Source organism: Idiotropiscis lumnitzeri, chromosome 16 (assembly GCF_059441095.1).
Source record: "Idiotropiscis lumnitzeri isolate Australia: NSW breed Sydney's pygmy pipehorse chromosome 16, RoL_Ilum_1.0, whole genome shotgun sequence".
Classification (NCBI taxonomy): domain Eukaryota; kingdom Metazoa; phylum Chordata; class Actinopteri; order Syngnathiformes; family Syngnathidae; genus Idiotropiscis; species Idiotropiscis lumnitzeri.
In genome coordinates, this window is record NC_142406.1 from 16,572,977 (window position 1) to 16,595,504 (window position 22,528).

At 49.5% G+C, this 22,528-nt stretch overlaps 7 protein-coding genes across 9 annotated transcripts; 4 read left to right on the forward strand and 3 right to left on the reverse strand.

Moving 5' to 3' along the window:
• Positions 1-266: 266 nt before the first annotated feature.
• Positions 267-2,673, reverse strand: ube2g2 (ubiquitin-conjugating enzyme E2G 2 (UBC7 homolog, yeast)). The gene is made up of 6 exons (XM_088318898.1): positions 2,530-2,673; positions 1,827-1,862; positions 1,617-1,662; positions 1,408-1,526; positions 1,096-1,236; positions 267-989 (listed from the first exon to the last, which is right to left on the reverse strand). Exons 1-6 carry the CDS (start codon positions 2,570-2,572, stop codon positions 877-879), a joined length of 498 nt encoding a protein of 165 aa, XP_088175024.1. The 5' UTR covers positions 2,573-2,673; the 3' UTR covers positions 267-876.
• On the forward strand, positions 2,669-4,995 carry LOC148321856 (cortexin-3-like). Its single transcript, XM_088318900.1, has 2 exons — positions 2,669-2,906; positions 3,467-4,995. The coding sequence occupies exon 2, from the start codon at positions 3,486-3,488 to the stop codon at positions 3,729-3,731; it is 246 nt and encodes an 81-aa protein (XP_088175026.1). The 5' UTR covers positions 2,669-2,906; positions 3,467-3,485; the 3' UTR covers positions 3,732-4,995.
• Positions 2,796-16,513, reverse strand: LOC148321857 (uncharacterized). Of its 2 annotated transcripts, none has more exons than XR_015846904.1 (5): positions 12,136-12,650; positions 11,952-12,044; positions 11,543-11,710; positions 10,837-11,453; positions 2,796-3,803 (listed from the first exon to the last, which is right to left on the reverse strand). XR_015846904.1 is itself a non-coding variant. In XM_088318892.1 (5 exons), the coding sequence occupies exons 1-5, from the start codon at positions 16,460-16,462 to the stop codon at positions 11,274-11,276; spliced, it is 699 nt and encodes a 232-aa protein (XP_088175018.1). In that variant the 5' UTR covers positions 16,463-16,513; the 3' UTR covers positions 10,316-11,273. The 2 variants fall into 2 exon arrangements, 1 of the variants encoding a protein (XP_088175018.1); XM_088318892.1 differs by lacking the exon at positions 2,796-3,803 and adding an exon at positions 16,372-16,513 and having other exon boundaries at positions 10,316-11,453; positions 12,136-12,302.
• On the forward strand, positions 5,676-7,583 carry LOC148321858 (uncharacterized). The gene is made up of 6 exons (XM_088318894.1): positions 5,676-5,844; positions 6,444-6,589; positions 6,675-6,739; positions 6,808-6,975; positions 7,326-7,430; positions 7,517-7,583. The coding sequence occupies exons 1-6, from the start codon at positions 5,725-5,727 to the stop codon at positions 7,552-7,554; spliced, it is 642 nt and encodes a 213-aa protein (XP_088175020.1). The 5' UTR covers positions 5,676-5,724; the 3' UTR covers positions 7,555-7,583.
• On the forward strand, positions 8,658-10,052 carry LOC148321859 (saxitoxin and tetrodotoxin-binding protein 1-like). Its single transcript, XM_088318895.1, has 6 exons — positions 8,658-8,825; positions 9,136-9,263; positions 9,332-9,423; positions 9,507-9,635; positions 9,717-9,833; positions 9,928-10,052. Exons 1-6 carry the CDS (start codon positions 8,709-8,711, stop codon positions 9,975-9,977), a joined length of 633 nt encoding a protein of 210 aa, XP_088175021.1. The 5' UTR covers positions 8,658-8,708; the 3' UTR covers positions 9,978-10,052.
• On the forward strand, positions 13,968-21,644 carry LOC148321860 (uncharacterized). 2 transcript variants are annotated; one of them, XM_088318896.1, is made up of 6 exons: positions 13,968-14,102; positions 20,559-20,623; positions 20,700-20,807; positions 21,047-21,076; positions 21,181-21,219; positions 21,316-21,644. In XM_088318896.1, the coding sequence occupies exons 1-6, from the start codon at positions 14,044-14,046 to the stop codon at positions 21,531-21,533; spliced, it is 519 nt and encodes a 172-aa protein (XP_088175022.1). In that variant the 5' UTR covers positions 13,968-14,043; the 3' UTR covers positions 21,534-21,644. The 2 variants fall into 2 exon arrangements, with proteins under 2 accessions (XP_088175022.1, XP_088175023.1); XM_088318897.1 differs by lacking the exon at positions 13,968-14,102 and adding an exon at positions 20,324-20,358.
• On the reverse strand, positions 16,390-18,155 carry LOC148321861 (uncharacterized). The gene is made up of 3 exons (XM_088318890.1): positions 18,033-18,155; positions 16,685-17,667; positions 16,390-16,537 (listed from the first exon to the last, which is right to left on the reverse strand). The coding sequence occupies exons 1-2, from the start codon at positions 18,085-18,087 to the stop codon at positions 16,730-16,732; spliced, it is 993 nt and encodes a 330-aa protein (XP_088175016.1). The 5' UTR covers positions 18,088-18,155; the 3' UTR covers positions 16,390-16,537; positions 16,685-16,729.
• Positions 21,645-22,528: the final 884 nt, after the last annotated feature.

The following is a 22,528-nucleotide window of genomic DNA, read 5'->3' on the forward strand; positions in this document are numbered from 1 at the left end:
TTTCACAGAAATCACGTAAAAGTAAATATTGAATATGGAACTGGTGCACAATAAATAACTTTTACTATTGTACTTTGTATTTTATATAAGTTTGCATTTTACATAAGGCTTACAACAACCAAACGAAGTTAAAATTAATATTTGATGTGACTCACTAAAAAAATAATTTCATTCTCCATTTGTAGGTCATCACACATTGATCAAGTTCTTGAGAAGTCTCATTTTCTGTGTTGGCATGAAACATTTTTTTAACAGGATTGCAACAGTTGGAAAGTGAAAGTTTGCATTGTTTATTGTACAACATGTCAGACAAAGTCACTTGACATCACAATAGGAGTCGGCGATGAAGTCAAATTGCACTCGAGATCGTTTTTGTCAGAAATGTTTCAAATACACACACAGAGTACATTATGGGTGCCTTGAAAGCCGTCTGAGCATTTCTTCGATATCCAACTCCAGCTTGAACTAGTATGGCAATAGTGGAAAGAACATTCCAACTAAGAGTGTACTAGTGTGCTATAATGTCTTACAAGTGAGGACCTGGGGCGCAATATGAAGGACACGCAAGAAACACGTCAACAGATTTTTGGCGTAAATAAACACCTCCCAACGTGAGCGTCTCTTCAGCTGACAATTTCCCGCTGGCCTTGCGTGATGTCATGTGATTGTCTTACACGGCCAATGAGCAGTCAGGAGCGCAGGGCTCATGATGTCATGTGACTTCCTGAAGGCGGGGCTTTGGGCCTCGTCCTATATGAGTGGCGGTACACTCAACCATCACGTTACCGTCACGGAGCACGTGACAGAGGCAAAGCAGTCCATGCTGCTGTGTACACGCACGCACACATACACGCGGCGCTGGCTGATGACATCACACTAAAGACCCAGGGACTTGCGTACGATCTTCTGAGCCAGTTTGTAAAAGTGATCGCGGTCCTCCCGCCACATTTTCGAGGCGTCCACGTTGGCGCCGCTTTCGTCGTTTGGCTCTGAGAGAAAGAGACACAGAGCGAGCGAGAAGGGAGGCAATGAAGGTGCTCGGTTTCCATGGTGATCTGCTTTTGATGTCTGGAGCGGCGAGGAGAGGCTGGCTACCTGCTAGCATGCTAACCACAGACAGCAGGATCTTCTCCACGCTCTGGACGGGACTCCACCTCTCGGCGCTGCTCTCGTAGCCCATTGGGTCGTCGCCAGGAGCGTGCAGGATGGAGATGCACACACGGCCGTCAGGGTAGACTGGTGGGGAGGACAAACGTGGATGGAAATTTTATACTCGTCAATACATGATTCTCGAAACGTCTGCATGTGTGTGTGTGAACTCAAACTATTTGTCCACCTTTGGACATTTTGGAAGGAAGCTTTTTTTGGTGTTTGTCTGTCAGAGTGAGTCACGAGCAGAGGACCTACTGTTGGGGTGAAACATGTCACAGGTGAACCTCATTTTCGGGGGGCTGAGCGGGTAATCGGAGGGGAACGTGAGGACGGCTGGAAAGACGCCGCCTTCGAAGCACGTGTCTTGCGGACCCCTGAAACGCACACAAAGGACACACACGTCCACTTGACAAGCCACACGAGACGCTCCGACACAACAAGCGAGTCAAGAGAGCGCAACTTACATGATGAGCGCCTCCCACTCAAAAAAGTTCTCCTCATTGGCGGGACCTGCAAGACAGAGAGAGACGCATCCTCACCCAAACACATTCAACTCCAAGAGCGCCGGTGTTACTGTTGCCACCATTTTTTGTGGTCAACTTGTTGAGTTTGCTCGAGCTGAGTTTTTGATTAGCGCAAAAGCTTTTCAACACAAAACAAGGTGAACGACGTACCGGCCACGATTCCCTCCGGCGGGTTGAGTGTCAGCTCTGGAAGCAAAAACACACACGTTACCGCCGCACATCACTTGAAAAACAATTTTCGTCAAATGATCCCATCACATTTCTGGCAGACTTTTGTAGTTTTTTTGCAGCTCTAGAAAAGAGCAGTGTAGTTATGTAGCTTGTCATTTAAATTAAATAATAGATACATTGCAAAAAAACGTTCAAATGTGCAATTTATCCTCTTTTAAAGTGATATTTAACCTTCTTTTCCTTATGTGGCAGACATGTTTCCGCAATTAAATAAGGCTCGAAGAAAACAAACAAACAAACAAGTTATCTCCTTTGTGTGCTCGGCTGTCAAGCGAACATGGTAAAATGCTATCCGGGCCCGCCTCGTGTTCCGCGACAACAGAGACGCGCGGCGTCGCAAGTCGGAACGGAAGCCAGGTTAAGATTTAGCTCCAAACGACGACGAGGCTAAAGTGTTGTTGTTCGTTTGGCTCGCGCGGAGCTAAACACTCAACTTGACACAAACACACACAAACAAAAAAATTAAATAAAAAATCGAACATGTCAGCGGTCAACTTCGTTTTCCGGCTGCCCGGAACCTTCTGGAAGCGACGCACAAAGGCGCGCCAGATCGCCGAGAAAGAAAGTGGCTTTGTTGTCGCAGTCAAGTTGCTGTAAAAGATGTCGGTGCAATTGCGCTCACGTTTGTACTCGGCCATAAGCCTCTTGAGCGCGGTGCCCGCCATCGTCGTTGTCTTCGTCGTCGTCGTCGTGGACGCGACAATACCAGACCAGCGACGATGACGTCATCCAACAGGTCTTCTCAACGCGCATGCGCATTCCTGCCTCCCTCTCGTGTTTTTTTTTCTTTTAAAACTTTATCGAAAATAACAGTTGTTGTGGTTGGGATGTTTTTATTGAACAGAATTTTTAGCTGAATTTTATTTATGAATAGTGCTATACGAATAAAATGTCAATTGATTTTTTTTTGGACATTTTTATAAATGGTTCAGTAATTTTGGGCCACTGGGTGTCGACATTGCAGCTTTGAAACTCAACATTCTTCTTGAGCCGTGGAAGGTGATGTTAGTTTTTGTTCAGCACCAATAATGATACAAAGTGTTCATCCCCCTCCTTGTTGAATTCCTCTTGGAATGGATGGAAGGTTTGCAAGGCAGGCGGCCACGCCTCTTTTTGCCCAAAATCTCGCAATTAGGCGGGCCGTGGCTGCCAAAGTTCTGGTCCGATTGTCCTCAAATTTGAGATTTAGTCTTGTGCCATTACAATCAACAAGCCCACCAAGTTTCATTCAAATCGAAATTTTATTGGTTACATACTGACTAATTTGTCACAGAACGACCGACGCGTGTTAGCTGACTCGTCATGCGTGACACGTTATGGCTCATATGAGGTCACGTGACACGTGATGTGACGCGTGGCGCAAGATGTGCATCATGTGAGTTTGGATACCAGTCAGGCGCGGCGCGCCGCTCGGCACGCGACGTGTTAAGCTGCAGAGCGGCGGCGAGCGTTTGACGAGCTGTCTGACTAATTTTAGCCACGCCGCTTATTTTTGGATCAGTGAGTGTGACGTGTTTTGGTCTGAGCGTTAATGCGCTCACGTCAACTGTCGTTTCCAGACTCGTCCCTGCGGCCAACATGACGGAGCAGGTCTACGGCAGCGACTCGCCGTCCTCGGATCCGGAGCCCTGGTCTTCATCTTCATCCTTCCTCAGCCCGGAGCAGCGCGTCGCCTTGGTCTTGGTCCTCGGGCTCTTGCTGTTCCTGGCTGTGCTAATGGTGCGCTGCTTCCGGATCCTTCTGGACCCGTACCGCAGCATGCCGGCTTCCAACTGGACCGACCACAGCGACAAGGATGCCTTCGACTACCGCATCATCTCCTGACAGGCGGCGTGAGAGGAGACGGCGAAAGCGAGACGGCTGTCGCCTCTGACCAGCCTCCAAAAATCCGGAAAACTGAAATAGTGAAAAACGGTTTGAGGCTAAATCCGCACGGTTGAGTACGACGTCGTTGAAAAAGCGCGACCCGGTGCCCTTAGGCTCGGCACTCTCCAGCCACCTTTGAACCCGGGCCACTCACGGCACTTTTTTTTGTTTGTGTTTTTCTGTGACTCATCCAACATTTGTCTGCGTTTTTTGTTTGCTCAATCGATACGGGCGTCTGATTGGTTGGCGGGACTTCGCCTCCGCGTGAGACGATGACTTGATTGTGCCATCGTTCATAGTGGAAGATTTAAATTCTTTTGCATCCCTCCTCAAAGCTTGTTTGCTGTTTTTGCTTGGACTTGCTGGTATCATTCGTAGCGGCCGATCCACTTGAAATGCGATGCGAATGGAAAATGTGCCGTCACTTGTATAACGCTCGCTTTTTGACCTCCAAAGCGCGTCACACAATGACGCAGCATCAGGAGCAACGGTGCCACGCCGTCTCCACATACCAAAACAATTCAAAGACACGCCTGCTTTTTTTTTTTCTTCTGATTGCCATGAAGTCCGACTCAACTTTTGCCGTTTAAATCATTTCTCTTTGCTGAATCCCAGAATATTGACAGAGGGGCTGTTTGAGACCATTCCTCCCGACTTCGGTCCAAGTCCAAAGTCGACATCAAGCAAGACGGACGACGCCTCGACGCAAGTGCTGAAAACCTCGTTGCAGCCGTTTGTGCGAGGGCGCATCGCTCGATTCCACGCAAATCCAATTGTCAACATTTCAACACAGACAAACAGACGACACACAAGCGTGTAGGCGAACAACTTCTTTGAACTTGCTTCGATCCGGCCCGGTCCATTTTTTTTTTTTTTTTAGGTACAGTCTGGTTACATGGAACTGGCAGCCCTCCCCCCCACGCACACACAACTCCAATGAACAAAAGGTCTCCATTGTTGGAAAGAAGTTGACCAAATGTTTGCAAATAATCACATGACAAAAAATATTCATGTTACTAAATGTTAAAAACTGAATAAACGTTGCACGCTATTAATAAAACTTAAACACGACTAAGCTTGACCAAATATTTGTGTTCATGTTGTCAAATGTTCACCGATATTAAAAGTCATTCACTGAAAGCCTCGGTCAAATGAATGAACTTTTTGGCGACTATACTCGTCATTGGCAGTCAATAAGTTCAAATGTTTTTTTGCCCATAATTTTTATTTTTATTTTCCTGATGAGTCTCGCCTTCGTGGAACGTGAAACCAAGCAGCAAGACGCAGCCGGTTGAAGACATCTGAGGCGGCGGCCATCTTGCCACTCGCTGTCGAGCCGACATGACATCACGGCGGCTCGGACCAATCACGGCTCATCGTTTTTTTTTTTGGGGGGGGGGGGTTCGTTAGTCGTGTGATAGTGTGCCCGATTGGCATCGTTTGCAGCGGCAAGATGGCCGCCCCCTCAGATGGAGCACAAACGCTGCTTCTGTCGCGTTCCACAAAGGCAACGTGAATCAGAAGAACGTCGTTAGTCTAGTGCGGCGTGTAAAACCTTTTTTGGGCTTGGCCCCGCCCCTTTAAAATGTGAAGAAGTGCGAGTTACCAACCGTTCTTAACTCTTTCACGACTAGCCGAGTTTAAAAAAAAAAAAAAAAAAGGATCATTGACGACGTTTGCCGTCAATGACAGTAAATGAGTTAAGTGTCGCCCGCCAACGTGATTCGACTCAAAGCTGCTCAAGGTTGCCAGATGTTTGCGAGCGTGCGGCACGTGGCCCGCCGGGCCTCCCGTAGTCGATGACGGCGTGAATGATCGACCGGGCCAGCAAAGTCAGTGGCCGTCACGTGACCTTCGGTCAACAAAGCACGCGTGGACGCAAACGGCTATAAAAGACGGCGCCGCCGTCACGCTCGTCGCTCTTTGCCGGTCTCGACTCGTCTCGGTCATCATGAAAGCTCCATGCATCCACTTCCTGTTTGCGCTGGCGTGCTCCGTCGCCGTCGCCATGCCGACGCCCGAGGAATGCGCGATGCTGGTCGCCCCGCTGCCGCTTGACAACCGTCAACAGGTGAGCGTCGTTGGTCATTGAAAAAAAAAACGGATGAAGGCAAGGCCAAGATTTGGGGCGCATTTGGTGCCTTCGGAGATTTTTCAGATTAGAACTCAAATCCAACGCGAATTGCAACGTCATCAAAAGGCGACCAGGGCGATTCATGGACGGCGCTTTAACGACTTTTTTGGGACGATTCGCTCCAACCTTGCCTTTTTTTACGACACTTGTTTGAAAACAAACCTTTTCCAACGACTTTTTGTTTTTTGCAATCGGTCCCTTTCTGATTATTTGAAGATTCTCAAATTTTTTCTTTTTTCTTTTACGAGACTCCTTTCATGGGAATTTCTCACATTGTGACACTTTACACAATTCGTTTAAGTCTTTTTCCACATTTCTTCCCCAAAACGACAACAGTCCTGTTGAGCTGAGTTAGGCGCGCGCGTCCGATCGAGCGAAGTCGAAAAACACCCCAAAAGTGTTGTCAAGCCAGCAAACGCGCAATGACAAAATGAAAGCACTCGCAAGGAGCATGGCCAGGCAGAGCGGCCAACGCGTGTTAACGTGCGTGCCTGCGTGTGCGTGTTGCTTACATGTGGGCGCTTTGATGCGGTCAGCTGTCGGGCCACTTCACGTTCATCTTGGGCTACACGGAGAACAACGTCTTCGACGCCATCCTGAAAATCACCGACGGCAGCCGCGTCAACATCAGCGCCGCCGCCCACAACGACATGGACCTGTTCCTCTACGAGGAGATGATGATGTAAGTGCGACTTTTGAAAGATTCTCTCTTAATTTCCCGTTTTTGCAACTCTTTGGCACCGATTTGACCTTTTTGAACGTTCCAGGAACGGCACCTGCTTCGGCACCAAGTTGAACATCTCCATCGACGGCAACGTGGCGTCCACCAAAAGTCTGCCCTTTTTGTAGTTTGATGTCGCCGTCTTTGCGGCGTGGACGCTGACCTTTTGTCGTCCTCAGTGCAAAACATCTCGTCCGCCTTCCACCTGCTGCCGACGTGCGAGGGCTGCCAAGTGCTGAGCATCAACAGCACGGGCCGCGAGCTCAAGACCTTCCTGGAGGCCTTCGGCATCCACCTCGACGAAGCCACCAACGACGAGATCAGCGCCAAGTCCTTGTACCTCTTCGGTGAGGAAAACCTAAACACTTCAAACCAAAACAAGAATTGCTGAACTTTGACGGATTTCTTGGCCGTCCTTGAACGCACACCATTCACAGTTAACGTGAAAGTTTCACGATTTCAATTTTGGGCTAGACTAAAAGCCAAAGGATGTTTCTGCAGCCGAAAACTTTGACGGCACAGTTTGTTTTGGCGAGTTGAGTACCTGATCGGGTTCGAGCGCCACACGTGAAGGCAGTTTGCTTGCAGACGTTTTTGCAACAAGAGCTCATGATGCTCGAATTGCGAGTGTCTCTGTCGCCCTCTTGCGGCCTCTCTACGCAATTCCAAAGCAGTTGTGCCATTTGTCCTTTCGCAGCTGAAGGCAACACGGCGAAGGACTCGGACATGGAGCACTTCAAGAAGCAGGCCAGCTGCTTGGGCTTCACCGGAGAGCCCAACTTCATGATTGACCCCAAAAAAGGTTTGGGGCCGCACTGGCTCGTCTCTCGCAAGTCCCGCCGATCGTGTCGCTCCCGTCAGTCTCATGTTGTCTTTTGTCTCCTGCAGATTCCTGTGACGGCCACCAAATTATCATGCTCAACTAAAGCGCCTATTAAAGAAACTCAAAGAGCAACATGTGTCTCTGTGATTTTTGTGGCTTGTAACAACGCAGCCCGACATGCTCATCATTAGCGACATCGCCACCTGCTGGACACTCACATACATAGTTATGATATAAGAATGAATGAATTTGCAAATAAATGCAATAAACATAATAATATGAATAAAATAAACAACTGTAACAGATTCAATGCAAATATATGACAATTAAAAGTTCAATACAACAGATTTCTTGGGGGTGGAACTCTTTGCAAACACGTTCACAAATGTTCATGTTTCCGGTTGATTGCCTTATTATAAGCGTTTTGCAGAATTGCGCCATGAACGTTTTAGAACAGCTTCATGAAGTGTGTATCACGAAGAATGAAACAACAACTTTCACGTTCATATTCGTGACGTCATGGCCAAACTAGAAAGTTTTCATTGCAACTTTATAGCGTGCAATCGTTGCAGTGATTTTTTAACAGCTCAATTTGTAGCCAACGAACACAAACAGCTTCATTACAATTTATCTCGATCTCATCGTTCCAACAATTTGGGAGCATATAAATCATGTCTTTATAACTGCTTATTTATAGCTTTCAAACAAGTTTATAACATCTTTTATAATAGCATAATTAATGCGTTAACCCATTCACTGCCAGCCCAGGTCAGATGAATTCATTTTTTTGGGCGTCTATATCCGTCAATGGCAGCGAATGAGGTCATATTCTTCGACTTTGGAGCGGCTTTAAAATTGCAAAAATATTGTCTTGGAATCCGTTTTGCAACAGCCTCACTCCATTTTCATGACATGTTTACATCTTTTTGGGACGTGGGTCTTTGACTTATTTATTTTTTGGGGGTTTTATAATCGCTTGGTGACGCTGAGCAGACCTCAACTGAACTGCACCAACATTTGATGAGGCAATCAATACAGTCAGACTTTGGACTTAGTCGACCTGATCAAAAACAAAAAATAAAAAAAACAAAACAGGTCAACAACACTGAGCACTCTCACACGCATACACGCCTGAGAGGAGCGGGGGTGGGGGGCGGCGGTTGGGAGAGGGCGGAGTCTTGTCTACCTTAAAAGGCCTCGAATGCGAAGAACTGTCGCTCCACTTGACGTTCTCCAGAGTTGAGGACAAACGCAAAGATGAAGATGTCGACGATGATGATGATGATGATGGCGATGATGGCGTCCGGCGCACTGGTGCAAGCGCACACCTGTGACGACCTTTACAAGCCCCTCCCCACCAAGAACCTGAATCAGGTAAATGCTCTTCGGCTGGCTTGGAAATTAGCAAAGTGATTGGTTCTGTCTGGTGTTATTTCCGAGTCCGACGACACAAACGCACGCACGCGTTTGTGCGCGTCAGCCATTTCAAGACGCGTGTCGAAAAATTGCCCACAGAAATCATCATTTGCGACGCGCTCCTTAAAAAATGTGTCCAAAAGATTTTATATCCTGCACCCAATTAGTGGGAAAAAAAAATTGGAACGTCGGCGACAGCATCCCACGGTGCTGTGAACCAGCTTGAACGTGGTTGGCTGCTGACGATGAGGGGTGTGGCCTCCCACAGGTGTTCGGTGAGTGGCATCTGGTTTGGGGCGGAGCCGAGTTCATGCTGATTTCTGATGTGGCCAGCTCGGCCGTCAGCCTGCACCCCAAAAATGACATCATACACTTCTTTGAGAGGAACAAGTACCTGTGAGTGTGCGCGGGTGTGCGTGTGCGTGTGTGTGCACGCGTGACATTGCCGTGTTTGTTTGTTTCAGCGACAATACGTGCGTGACGTACTCGTTGAACGTGACCACACCGGCTGACCCAACGACCGAGGACCCCCTCGTCTTGCAGGCTGTCATTGACAGTGAGTCACACACACATGCGCGCGCACGAGACGTCTCTGGAGCTCCCCCAATCCTCCTCATTCATCTCGTTTGTGTTTGTCAGGGGTGGTGCAAAACGGTTCGCTGTTGGCACTCAACATCTCGTTCACGCTGCATTTCTACGAGAGGTCACCGGAGGCCATGTTGTTGTTTGTCGAAGCGGGCGACATGGGTCGCTTCCTGCTCAGCTACAGTTAGCGCGCACACACACACACACACACACGCAACTGTCACAGGCGCACACGTTTGACCATGTGTGTGTTTGTGTGTGTAGCCAGGGCCGGACATGAGGTGGACGCGGAGACGGTGAAATCCCAACAAGAGAAGCTGTTGAAAATGGTGGAGTGTTTGTCCTTCGTCGCCAAGAAACCATTCATCTACGACGGCGCAGGTCAGCTGACACGACAAACACGCAGCCGTTGACGGGCGCCATCCCACGATGGCCGTCGGGCGTCCGATGACTAATTGCACGATTGTCCTCACAGAATTTTGCCAGGCGGCGCCATCGACGGCGGCCGACCAGCAGGCGGCCTGACCTGACGCCGGACCCGACCGACAAAACAGTGGAGTGGAAATAAAATGAAATTCAAATAAAACTTCTTTCACGCTCTGGTGTGTGCGGGTTGCTGAGAGGGATGCTTAGCATCCAAGCAGAAAAAAAAAGAAAAAGAAAAAAAAAATAAATCTGGCCTTTCATTTGGCTTTTGCAGCAGACATCCAAGTTGCTTCGCATGTAAATGAGCTCGACTGTGATGTCACGTTAAGCACAAATGGAAGTCACGCCACGCCCACTGGCGTTTGGGCAATGACAGCTTTGGGCGCCCCCTGTTGTTCACTTCTGGTACTACATCAGCAAACGTCGACAAACAGAAATGGACTTCCAAAGTGCAATTTATTGCGAAAAACATAAATAACGTGTAGAAAAAGGAACAAGCGGAAGGTCGCTCGTATTAAATATGACATCGGACGGAAAGGCGAGACGCCGGCGCCTCGTCACTCCTCGCCGACATAAATACGCTTCGTAAAAATAACACCAATGAAAAGAGGCACCCGTAACAAGTTGGAAAGCAAGACGCCTGCCTGCACATGTCAAGGCAACGTGTCGGTGACATGTTTGAAACATGCGGAACGTGTACACCTCGCATTTCTCCGACATTAATTGCATGTTTGGAATGTTGGTGTGCACAACACACGTTTGGAACACACACGCACGGCAAACACATTCGAAACATTTCGACATGTTTAAAACATGCGTGTGCAAATGTTTGAGATATTTAAGTGCACGTTTCACGATTGACACACGTACATGACAACGGGCGTGTACGAGTGACATACTTGAAACGTGTCACGTGGAACTTGCATGCCGTGGACGAGTGACATGTATGTGCACGTACCGTGAAGCGGGTCGTGTCCCGGTCACACGCTTGAAGCACGTCATGCGTGGAATGTGCGTGAGGAGCGAGTCAGCTGATGCAGTGGAAGCCTTCGTGTGGCGTCGCCGCCGCCCCCTGCTGGCGAGGAGGAGCAGGAGATGGATTGGCTTTTTTCCTCACGGCGGCTCTCAAAACATGCCAAGGGAGTTTGTCCATATTTGACATCAGCTGGCGACTCTCTTCTTGGTCTACATGCGCCCTGCTGGCTGGCGACCAGTCCCTTATTCATCGAAAAATGTACATTCTTGTCTCAAAGGGGGAAAAAAGTGGAAGTTTGAAACGCTTGATTGTGCTTCCGTTGCGACAAACAACGGATTGGTCAAAAATCGGCCTTTGGACATATCGCCAGCCAGTGGACTGGCGACCATTCCGTTGTCCATCGACAAAGCGGGCGGCGTTCATCTTCTTCGGGGGGGACAGGTCGCCGATCGGCGCAGATGGCGCACGAGTCGTTTGGAGAAGCCGCAGAAGAGGTTCAAGCGGCGAGACATCTCGGCCGAGTAGCGCAGAGCCTCGAAGGCCGTCCACACCGCCGGAAGCGACGGACGCGGCGGCGCCTGAGGGACGACCGCCTCCATCTGCAAAGCACAAAAGCAGACGAGTGATTGGCCGCCAGCGACAATCGCTCGTGTTCATGCTCGCTTCATCGATGACCGGTCGCGTTCACCTGTATGAGCGCCGTCCTGACGAGGTGGGCCAGCCGCAGCAGGTGAACGGCGGCAACCCCCGCCGCCTCGGAGGGCAAGCTGACATTTTGGGCGGCCGTTTTCAACCAGTCGGCGTGCGCGCGGAAGGCCAGCGCGTCGACGTACAGCCCCGATAGCGACTCGTTGGCCTGCCACCACAAAGACGTGCGCAAGCGCATGAGAGACCGCTCGCACGCACGGCCTCGCCGGCACGGGCAAAATTGCAAATGGAATTCGTTTCGTCCCAAAAGCTCGTTTCGGCGATGGTCAAAGTCGGCCACACGGGCGGCGCTAGAGGTGGAACTGCAGGGGCACTGACCCCCCCCCGCTGAAATATGCTTCGTGACTCTTGGTTCTTTTCCATTTTTATTCCCGCCCCACATTGTTTACCTTCCACGTGCGCAAGTGAGCAGCGGTCGTCGCGATGACGGGGAGACTTTGCAGTCGCGCCTCCAGCAAGTCGTCGGACGCTTGGTCGTCGTCCTGAAAGCGAGAAACGCGACAAAGGTGAAGAAAGGACGGAGGAAGAAGACGAGGGGGACCGGGACGAAGAGCAGCGGCGGCGTGCACGCACGTGTTGCAGCCGTTGCGCCGCCTTCCTGATGACGTCCATTTGATCGGCGGCCGACTTGAGCGCGTGGCAGAGGACGGCGTTGTGGCGGGCGGGGCCGCAGCGTGACGGCCGCAGCAGCTCCACCAATAGCAGCAGGCGCAGCAGACAGGAGGCGGAGTCACGCAGCACTGACCGGGGGAAAATGCCATTGTGATGAGGATGATGAGGCATCGCGACCGCCACACTCTCATAAAACGCCTCCACCACCACGACAACAGCAACATCGACAGCAACAAAACAACAATGACGATGAAAACAACGACAACAACCGCGACGACATTGACGACAACGACAAAAAAAATTCCCACTTTGGCATGCAAATAAGAATATTGAAAGAATGGCGCGTCGAAGATCTTGCATACGAATAAAGTTGCTCAGTGAATGACAAAGCGCACGTCGTGGACGACAGCCATGAAAACATGACGTCGACAAGAAGCGGCAAAAAGTACCCGACAAGCACCGTGACCAACACGCAACCTCACCGATGTCTTCAGCAGGTCACTTTGTCAGCACACAAACCTGCGCACACACACACACACACACACACACACACACACACACACACACAAGTCTGCATGTTTTTGCTGAGTCAGACGCGGCACACAAACATCGGACTTTCCACATTTCTCGGGCTGGAATGTTGACCGAGACAAACTTCCGACAGGCCTCCAGGGAGACGCAAGTGGCGCCCGGAGGCAGGAAGTGGCTCCGGGTCGCCGTCACCACCTTCAAACAGTCGCCGAAACAAACTTCTCAGCGACCAGGAGGGAGATGTGACATCATTTGTGCTTCCACCTAGCTTTAGCTTGACATGCTAGTTACTTTTAGCCCAACTTTAGCTTGGTTTAGTTCCACTTTTTTTTGGGGGGGGGTCCAGAATGCTGCCAGCTGAGTCACATGACCACCACAGTGCCAGAAGATGCTAACATCGTGCTAATGCTAAGGAGCCAACAGAAACAAAAAGTTCCACTTTAGCGTCTTTTAGCTCAACTTTAGCTTATTTAGCTACATTTTTCATCCTTTTGGTTTCTTTTAGTTGCACTTTTTCTGATTTTAGCTCCACTTTAGCTTCTTTTAGATCCACTTTTGCTTTTTTTTTTTTTTTGCTGATTTATTCCAACTTCTCTCAGTGCCGTTTGAGCTCTTTTTAGCTTGTTTGTCACTTGCAAGCCCGACAGGCGACTCACGTTGACGCCATCGCGCACGTTTGCTCCAATAATTTTCACAACAGGCCATGCATCGGCGACATGACCTTTTTTTTTTTTTTTTTTATCTGTTGCATAACGACGACCTTGAGCGACATCACAACGCTTCCTTGTCTAGACGTCGGAAATCTTGACACACGTTGTGACCTCCTAATGAATTCATGAGCGCACTCACAGTGCATTAATGCAGATGATGACATCACTGTCTGCGCATACACGCACACGCCCACACCTACTCAGACACACACACACACACGCACACACAAATACTCGAATGCATCCAGTCACACACGCAGAAACACGGACGCAACTTCTCATTGCTGTTCACACGTTCACGCATCTCGGACGTTCAAAAACACTGACTCGCGCGGACGCTCTCTCTCCATCGCACGCACACTCACATACACACATTGTCGCAAGCGCCTGACAGGCTGGCAGCGCGGCGCCAGGAAGAAAAGGTAATGGGCCAAAAGCGTGAATCATTTGCGACGTCCTGACACGACACACCCGCACATTTTTTTGTTGTTGTATTTTTTTTTTTCTTTTTTTGTCTCACAGCACTTTTATTTTTCAGAGAGTCACGGACACGCCGGCCCATCAAACGCTCGCCGCCACTCGACACCCTGACCACCGTCATCCAATAGAACGCTGCCAACTGAGTCACATGACCATCGACCACCAGAAGATGCGAACCGCCCGCGAGTGGACCGAGGACCAAAACAGGTCGAGTCCAAAAAAGGCGGAGAAAACTAAACGTGATCTTCGTATAAATTCCAAGTTTGTTTTTCAACGCCACTTGAGCCACTTTTGGCTCATTCCCGCCCACCAAGCTGCAAGTAAATGGCCGCACGCGACGCATTTCACCGTCACTCATGTGACCCGATGAACCCGAGCAACAAAAAATGAGGCACTCCCTCAACCCGTCTGAGTTTCCGCCACTTCTATTTTCGAATCTCACTCACCTGTTGAAATGAAAATCGTCCGGCATTTCGTCTCACTTGCGAGCGACTGACCTCGCGTAACGTCTTCTTTTCGACCGGACGCGCGCACACCGAGCCCTTAAAAGTGCGAGCAAAAGAGCAAACTTACGTCTCATGTCGTTGTGCGTCCGCGTGTCATAAACAAATCCAGCGTGCGTGCGTGCGTATGGGTGTGCGCACGTGCGCGTGTGTACAGTACGTGCGTACAGTACGTGTGTGTTGGTGGACACATGTGAAAGTTCCCCTTTATAGTGTGCGAGTATGACACATCACCTGAGTCATCAGCCAGCCACCGAGCCATTCAAGCATCAACGCCCACGCTGACCCCCAAACACACCACCACCACCCCCGCCCACCCGCACACACACGGCTGTCTGACTTAAAAAAAAAAAAAAGTTCTTTGTAAGTGACGACAGTCCAGCAGAAAAGGAACTGAGTAATCCCCCCCATGGCTCCGCCCCCAGAAGATGACATCATCAGACGCTTCATGTGACGCAATCGCTAACCAATAGGACAAACTGCCGCCATTGGCAGTGGAACGTTTTTCATCCACTGTAATAATAAAAAAAAAAAAAGGCCACTTACGTTTTTTTGCCCACTCAGACACATTTTGGAACGACCAACAGGAAGTCTGTGACACGACAAAACGTTGCCCTGCTCTGACTGGACGGCCTCATTTTTGTCAATCGACAGACGATCCCCGCCGGGGATGTCCCGCCTTTCACTTTTCAACTTTGTCCTCATGACAGGTCGCAGATGAGCTGGAGTATATCCCAGCTGACTGAGGGCCGGACACATTGGGGACTGGTCGCCAGTCAATAGCAGGGCACAAAATGACCAAAAATGATTGGTCGTTCATTAATGCCATGGCACAAAATGACCCCCCCCCCCCCCAAAAAAAAAAAAAGACTGGTCGCCAGTCAATGTTTAGGCACAAAATGACAACCAATGGACTGGTCGCCAGGTTCCATCTGGCCAAAAGGTGTGACGCTGGCGCCTTGGCGGAGGTCATCAAGCATGACATGAGCAACGGGGCGATGTCATTGTTTTCTGGGGAAGCTGAAACTTTTCTGCTTCCAGCGAAACCCCTCCCACTGCGGACCTGCCGCACGCCGATAGCGAGCGCCTCACGACAGGAAGCGGCCGTGACGCTGGCCGCTTCCTGCTAACTCTGAGAAGTGCTGACTTTGACAGGGTTGCGACTGCCCTTGACCAAAAAGTCCCCCCAAAAGATCCCGATGAAATGTTCGCAACCGTTCGACACGGCTCCCGATTGACGATCAAACCGTACTACTAAGCACTACTTTTGTCTCAACTTCAAAAATCATTTCTTGACACCATGAGGCTTCACGATGGCATCAAAGCACTACATTTGCCAAACTGAAGCTCTTTATTTCAAAATAAGAGTCCACGTGATGGTGCCAAAGCACTACTTATGTCTTACTGGAACTTCTCAAGCCACTTCAATTTCATTTCTTGCCACCAAGATGCCAACAAAGTGTTACTTCTGTTGAAATGAAACTTCTCAAATCACTTTGACATAGCAAAGCACTACTTTTGGTCAAAATTAAGCCCCTCAACTCACTTCAATTTAGTGTCCTTGGAAGCAAAATGCTGCGAGATGGCAGCCAAGCACTACTTTTATCTCATTGAAGCTCCTCAACTCACTTCAACATAGTTCTCTCACACCATGATAAAAAAGACAGCTGCCAAGCGCAACTTCTGTCGAAATAACGCGTTGAAAGAGCTCATCTGCCCCACGATGACAACAAAGAAAAAAAAAAACTCGGCAACTCACTTCATGATAGTTCCTTGGCACCAACATGCCACAGGATGGCGGCCTGTATCAGACGCAAACAAAGTCAAAACCAACGTAACATTCCCAGTTGGAACGCTTGATTTTGCGATGCTTTTGAGTACCACTAGAGGGAGCTCAAACAAGACAAGTGCGACTCCTAGCACCGTTTCACAATCACTGACAGAGAACATCAAAATGCTTTTGTCGTCATTACCAGGGACGTGGTGGCCATCGGGTATTTCGGCAGGACTCCTGTGCGGCCGGTTCATTCCGGGCCAAATCACGGCTGGCCTGCCCCACGCCATCCACGGAGACTTTTTGTTGCATGTCGGCCGTAGTCCATCAAAATCCCTGTGCCGAATTTTGGTCGCAGTATGTCGCTGGAGATAAGATAAAAATAAAAAAAAAATAAAAAGATTATTTGATTCATCGTTTGAGCCAGACGGTGAAGTGCGTTTGGAATCGTTCCTAAATCTCTCCAAAAATATTTTTTGATGACCAGTTTGCGAGTTGCGGTATCATCTTACACAGAAACGAAGGCGGCGTTCATATGCAGAGCTGGACAACAAACGTCAGATTGGATGTTGCGGGTCTGCCGTGTCACGCTGGCTCGCGCGGGCGGCGCTCAGCCCCTCGGCGCCGCCGTGCGTCTTCTCGTGATGGTGCAGGGCGGACCTGCGACTGTAAGCGGCGGCGCAAACAGAGCAGGAGAAAGGTTTCTCTCCCGTGTGCGTCCGGACGTGCCTGGCCAAGCTCCCTTTTTGAGAGAAGCGAGCGCCGCACAGCGCGCAGTCGAAGGGTTTCTCGCCGGTGTGAATGCGCGAGTGGACGATTAAGTCCGAGCGCTGACATAAGCTGACGTTGCACACGGAGCAGGTGAACGTCTTTTGGCCCGTGTGCGTGGTGGCGTGTCGCATCAAACTTCCTTTTTGGGAGAACTTGAGGCCGCACAGGGAGCAGGCGTATGGTTTCTCTCCGGTGTGAACGCGAGCGTGGATGAGCAGGTTGTAGCGTTTCTTGAAGGCTTTGCTGCAAAAGGAGCAGCTGAAAGCTTCGCCGCTGTGCAGGGACATGTGCGTGCTCAAGTTTTTGCGCTTGCCAAAACTTTTGCCGCACTCGCAGCATTTGAAGCGTTCGTCCTTTCCGCGACCTTCCCGGCTGCCGTCGCTGCCGTCCGTGTCGTGAGGCGATTCTTCTTCTTCTTCCGGTTTGGCCGGCTCGCCGTCACACAGCGGCGGCAAAAGCGAGTTGGCCTCTGACCCGATGTCTTCCGTGGTCATGTGACGGCGTGAGTCCGTCCCCGCCTCCTCCTGGCAAAGGCGTGACCAAGGGGCTTTGGCTTCCATTTTGACGCGTCGGCGGGTCGCGTCGGCGTCCGCCTGACTGATGCTGAGCTCCTCCTCTTCCTCCTTAATGGGCGGTCGCTCTTCATCTTTATCATCTTCCTCTTTGACGCTCGCCGGATGCTCGTCTTCGCCCACCACCACTTTCAGCACGTCCGACGGCAAAACTGAAACACAGAAACTGAAACTTAGATATAAGCGCAAGACAAATTCACTGAGCCTTGACAACTTGGCCTGCACAAACTGAAATCTTTTTTGTCACAATTAAAGTGTCCTTTTTTGTGGTTCATCTGCTTCACAAGCGTGTGGCCTTGTGATCCCCCCCCTACCCCCGTAGCAATGATGTAACGTTGTTCGCCCCCCCCTCCCTCGTTCCTAATTTCACTCAATTGTTTCGACGAAGCAAGATTGCAGCAACTTTCAGCGTGTTGTGGAGGTTCGGCTAGCTTTAGCTTAGCAGTCGGCCCGTCTTCGCGTCGTTCGCATTTCGAGCCTCGAATGCAGACCGACTGCATTGACGAACATCACCTACCTTCACGTTTGACGTAGTCTTGACGAGACAAAATATTTTGCACGTGTCGCTCCATCGGCTTGTCTGCTTGGTTGATTGTTGTTGTTGGCGTTTGTTGCCCCCGCCCCCCGCGACTGGTCCTCTTGGGACTTCCGGAAAGACGTTTCAAAATAAAATAAAAAATAAACTCGTGCTGAGGAAGTAGCAATCGGGTGGCTACTTTATTTTTTCTTTAAAAAAAAATACTATACATGGTCGTTTTCTTTTTTGAAAAAAAAAAAAAAGCCTTACTATATACGGTCGTTTAAAAAAAGTCTTACTATACATGGTTGTTTAAAAAAAAATATTTAAAAAGTGGGGGGCGTGGCCAGATACAGAGAGGAGAGTAGGTCAGATGGGCCCATGCAGTTGCGCCGTGGCGCCACCAGAGGGCGGCCAATACTCACGTGTGCTGAATTCAAGTGCAGGAAAAGTTTCAGTATTTAGAAAAAGATCAGTTAAAAAAAAAAGTTTGGTTCAGTAAAGTTGGACAAAACGAGTCAAACAATTTGTTGATTGTTGCAATTAACTCATTGATTGTTGATATTACACCTTAACTTTTTGAGTTGCGCTCAACGGTGATGTTGTCTGGCTGACACTCACCGATGGTCAAAAAAGCCCAAACATATTTCTAAATGTTTTCCACCATGAGTACAACACAACTGGAAAAAAAGCAAGAGTGCTTCTGATTAAACCTAAATAGAGTTCAACGGTTTGACTTTGGCTGACATTTTTTTATTTTTATGCCAACATCTACTATTTTGAACGGTCATAATTCACAATAGTTTTTTTTTTTACTCTCATATTGTCAGTTGCATTGGCGCAATGGGAAATAAGAAATAAAAGAAACTTAATTTGCATTCCTACTCAGACGGGCCGAGGACGCTTGATGACTTCCAACGTTTGACCTTACACTGTTTCAAAGGCGCACAATTGGCCCAACGTACTTTCAGACTCAGTTTACACGGAAAAACGTTTTCAAACAGAAGAGCCTTTGACACTGAAATACCAGACGCCCCCCCCCCGTACCCTCCCCACAGCTCCATTTGACCTGCAAGAAAACTGAGAATGAAAACGAGTGCGTCGAGAGCTCAACTCATGAATCGCGACCATCAGTTAAGTCGACTTGTTGGGAACGGCTTCATGCGAACAATGACGTCATCACGTGTTAATGAGGTCATACGTGAACGACAAGTCGCCAGTCGCCGATCACCTCAATAATTGCGGCCCCCCCGCTTGCGTCTGGGATGTTTCAGGTTCCAGGCGGTTCTGCTCTGATTGTTCTTCCGGATGAGTGTGGATTGTAATTCAAGCCCGAAATGACCTTCTGGTGTGGACGTTTGTGTGTGCGTGGTGCGGGCAAGGGGGCACGGGGGGTTGGTGGGTGGTGGGGCTTCTCTTCAATAGCGACATGCTTGTTGTGTGTGGGAATTTCACAGGACATTGTGTTACGGAGTTGGCAGAGGAGGCGTACGTTCATGATGTCGGCAGCGCATTCAGGACCCCGACGCAAAACGGGTCAAATGTCTGCCAACTAACGTTGAAAAAGAATACATACGTAGCGGAAGGTTATCTTGAATGAGCTTGACTTTTTCGTGGTCATCTTGGCACTTTTTTAAAATCCACATTGTCAAACAGATCAGTTGACTCACTTTTGAAGGATTCCAGTCGGCCACACGTTTGGTTTGTCTGCAATCAGCTCGGCTTTGGATTCGGGATCCTGTCCGCCGTTGTATGACCTGGATTCCAGAAAGAAAAAAAATATGATATTTGTGTGACAGTTTTACAACTCCACATGATCAAAATCCCCAAATTCATTCGGTAGGCAGCCAATCACAGTCAAGCGTTCACGCTTCGGGACAATTTATTTGTCGTCAATGATGCCGACGTGCGAACACGTTTTGGGAATGTGGGAACAAGTCGGAGTACCCGAAAGAAAGCCAAGCGGCGTTCCCCCCACACCCCCACACCGGACGGCCACCGCTCGGCATTGAACCCGACGACTTGGCGACGGCGAGGCGGATGTGTCAACCACTTGTCCATCTTGCCGCTCACGTCAAGAAACTGAGTTGAAAAAAAAAATGAGGGCTTGCAGAGGAACTTCATGTCAACAAAGTTAAAGTTCTTGACGAAAGAATCTGACACACACACACACGCGCGCACACCCCCCCACACACCTGCGCGCGCGCACACACTCAGACGGTGACATTTGGGGAGATATATAAACGGCCGTGCAAGACACGGCAAGGCAGAGCAGTCGTGATCAGGGCAGAACCACGGACCTTCCTGACCTCAGCATGTACGCCAGGTAGGTCCTCACTCCCACAATGCAACACTGCACACACACACGCGCACACACACACGGCTGAGTTGCTCACCAAAATTTAAAAACACAAAACTCAGCATGGTGTCGTGAAGCAACCTCAATGAGTAAAAAACAAACAAAAAAAAATAAACCTGTCGAATGTCCAGAAGGGAAGCTGGAATACCTTTTTTTGTGACTTGCAGAAAGGCGCTCCTCCTCTCGGTGGCCGCGATGGCCGTGCTGGTGCACGGCGACGTCCACACCGACGGTGAGTGGACATTCCGTCCGACTTGTCCGTCAGGTTCGATCTTTTCTCGCGGCTCAATCATGTCTTTCCGACGCAGACTCCACGTCCGATGAAATTTCCACAGGTGAGAGTCGACGGCGTCCATCTTGTTGTGGAAAACAAACGACTTGTTCAGATCGAGACTGCCTGCAAGACACAAATGAGGGTAACGTTACTCGTGAGCTTCGTGACCTTTGCAAAGAGGTCAGACAATCTCCAGCACGGACTTTGATCTCTTCCTGCATGCATCATTTACACAAAGCAAAAAAAAAAGTCAAAGTGGGCGGGGCTTGTGTCTGCATCACGCCTCCACCTTTCGCCATCGCACTTGATGAGACCAATTTCTCGTCTCGTCAAACGAAAGCGTTTTCATTCACTTTTTTGTCCCGTTTTGTTTCCCCGCAGGTCGCGCAGCCAATCAGGTAACGGTCGTCGGTACGTCTCACTCGGACATCCCGGCCTTCTTCATTTTTTTTTTCTTCATGCCACTGAGTTGTCGAGGCGTTCGGCGACATCATGATTCTTGATTTGTTTTTCAGAAGCGGCGGCGACAAACGACGGCGCCGAAGTGGAACAAGGTCAGGATTTGGTGTGAAGCGAGCATGAAACTGGCTAGATTAAATCCAATCATTTGGCGAGTGCTTGACGGCTTTTGTTTTTTGTTTTTTTCCCAGATGACGAAAGTCCAGACACGGCACAGACGGAAAAATTGCGCTCCCCTCCGACGAAGGCCGACCTCCTTGCCAGCGTCGGTCTGAGCCTGGCCTCCAACGTGCTTCACGTTGGCGGTCCCGGCGGTCTCGACGGTCAGTCCGTCCGTCCTCAAGCCAAAGTTGCGCAGAGGAATCGAGCGTCCAAAAGGAAATCCAAAGCGTCTCGTCATCTGGTGTGAACGAGCGCCGCTTCAAGCTTGACCAGAAAATAGTCCAACGTTGACGTTTTTGTCCAAGCGGGTCCGTTTTGATACATCCTGTTGTTGGAAAATGCACACGACACCGAAAAAAAAAAAAAAAAAATGTCATCGACTTAACGAATGAAGACGTCATGTACCTTTGCACTCCTTGTCTGATGATTCTTTTTTTTTTTTTTGATTCTGTTGACGAGAAAGTCGAGTTCTCGTTGGCTTTGACGAGGAGAACGACGGCGATCGCGTCGGACGATCTTGCGTTTCGAAAAGCATCACGTCAAACGTCACGCACGATGCAAGTTGCCATGGCAACGGCGGCGTTTCCGAAGAGCCGTCAACGGCAAACGTTCAGAAGATGACGGGCAGCAAAAGTTGACAAAAGTCCAAAACCAAAAACATGGAATATACACACGTTGACCTGAGAAAAGAAAACACACACACGCATAAATTAGACTACGAAACACACGCAGACTGACAAAATGATTAAATACCAAAATGATCTTCATTGTCACCAGTTGAGCGTGTTGAACTTCATGTTTGCTAAAAATCAAGACGTCAAAATGTTTTGTGACAAACACACACACACACACACACATACGCACGCACCCACGCAGACATCTCACAATCTCTCACAGGTCATTTTTTTCGGAATATTCACGAAGCCTCTCGGCGGCTGACAGACGAGCTTTTTGTGTTCAACATTTTCTGAACGGGTCCAGCGAACGTCGCTCGGAAATCCAAATCTTCAATTTCAGTACGAACGTAACGAGAAAGTCGTACTTGAGGCGCCGCAAGTTGCAGGTCACCGCGATTCCTCGCTCAGCGCCATCATTGACCTTTGACCTCCCTGTGATGCGCACGTTAGCGCGCTTGACGGACGCGAGCCGGTTGCCTTCAAGTCATCGCTCGTCGTCTTTTCTTCTCGCCATCATCTTCTATCTTCTGGTCCCGTCTTTCCTCCGGCTCGGCTCGGCTCGGCA

Coding starts and splice junctions, on each gene's coding strand:
- ube2g2 (XM_088318898.1), bottom strand. CDS start 2,572: ATGGCGGGCACCGCGCTCAAGAGGCTTATGGCCGAGTACAAAC. Junction 1,863..2,529: donor GCTTATGGCCGAGTACAAAC/GTGAGCGCAATT, acceptor TTTTGCTTCCAG/AGCTGACACTCAACCCGCCG. Junction 1,663..1,826: donor GCCGGAGGGAATCGTGGCCG/GTACGTCGTTCA, acceptor TCTGTCTTGCAG/GTCCCGCCAATGAGGAGAAC.
- LOC148321856 (XM_088318900.1), top strand. CDS start 3,486: ATGACGGAGCAGGTCTACGGCAGCGACTCGCCGTCCTCGGATCCGGAG.
- LOC148321858 (XM_088318894.1), top strand. CDS start 5,725: ATGAAAGCTCCATGCATCCACTTCCTGTTTGCGCTGGCGTGCTCCGTC. Junction 5,845..6,443: donor CGCTTGACAACCGTCAACAG/GTGAGCGTCGTT, acceptor TGATGCGGTCAG/CTGTCGGGCCACTTCACGTT. Junction 6,976..7,325: donor CAAGTCCTTGTACCTCTTCG/GTGAGGAAAACC, acceptor GTCCTTTCGCAG/CTGAAGGCAACACGGCGAAG.
- LOC148321859 (XM_088318895.1), top strand. CDS start 8,709: ATGAAGATGTCGACGATGATGATGATGATGATGGCGATGATGGCGTCC. Junction 8,826..9,135: donor CCACCAAGAACCTGAATCAG/GTAAATGCTCTT, acceptor GGCCTCCCACAG/GTGTTCGGTGAGTGGCATCT. Junction 9,264..9,331: donor TTTGAGAGGAACAAGTACCT/GTGAGTGTGCGC, acceptor TGTTTGTTTCAG/CGACAATACGTGCGTGACGT.
- LOC148321860 (XM_088318896.1), top strand. CDS start 14,044: ATGACCATCGACCACCAGAAGATGCGAACCGCCCGCGAGTGGACCGAG. Junction 14,103..20,558: donor TGGACCGAGGACCAAAACAG/GTCGAGTCCAAA, acceptor TGTGACTTGCAG/AAAGGCGCTCCTCCTCTCGG. Junction 21,220..21,315: donor CGGCGCCGAAGTGGAACAAG/GTCAGGATTTGG, acceptor TTTTTTTCCCAG/ATGACGAAAGTCCAGACACG.
- LOC148321857 (XM_088318892.1), bottom strand. CDS start 16,462: ATGGCGTGGGGCAGGCCAGCCGTGATTTGGCCCGGAATGAACCGGCCG. Junction 11,711..11,951: donor CTCACTTGCGCACGTGGAAG/GTAAACAATGTG, acceptor TTGTGGTGGCAG/GCCAACGAGTCGCTATCGGG. Junction 11,454..11,542: donor TCAGGACGGCGCTCATACAG/GTGAACGCGACC, acceptor TGTGCTTTGCAG/ATGGAGGCGGTCGTCCCTCA.
- LOC148321861 (XM_088318890.1), bottom strand. CDS start 18,087: ATGGAGCGACACGTGCAAAATATTTTGTCTCGTCAAGACTACGTCAAA. Junction 17,668..18,032: donor AGACTACGTCAAACGTGAAG/GTAGGTGATGTT, acceptor TCTGTGTTTCAG/TTTTGCCGTCGGACGTGCTG.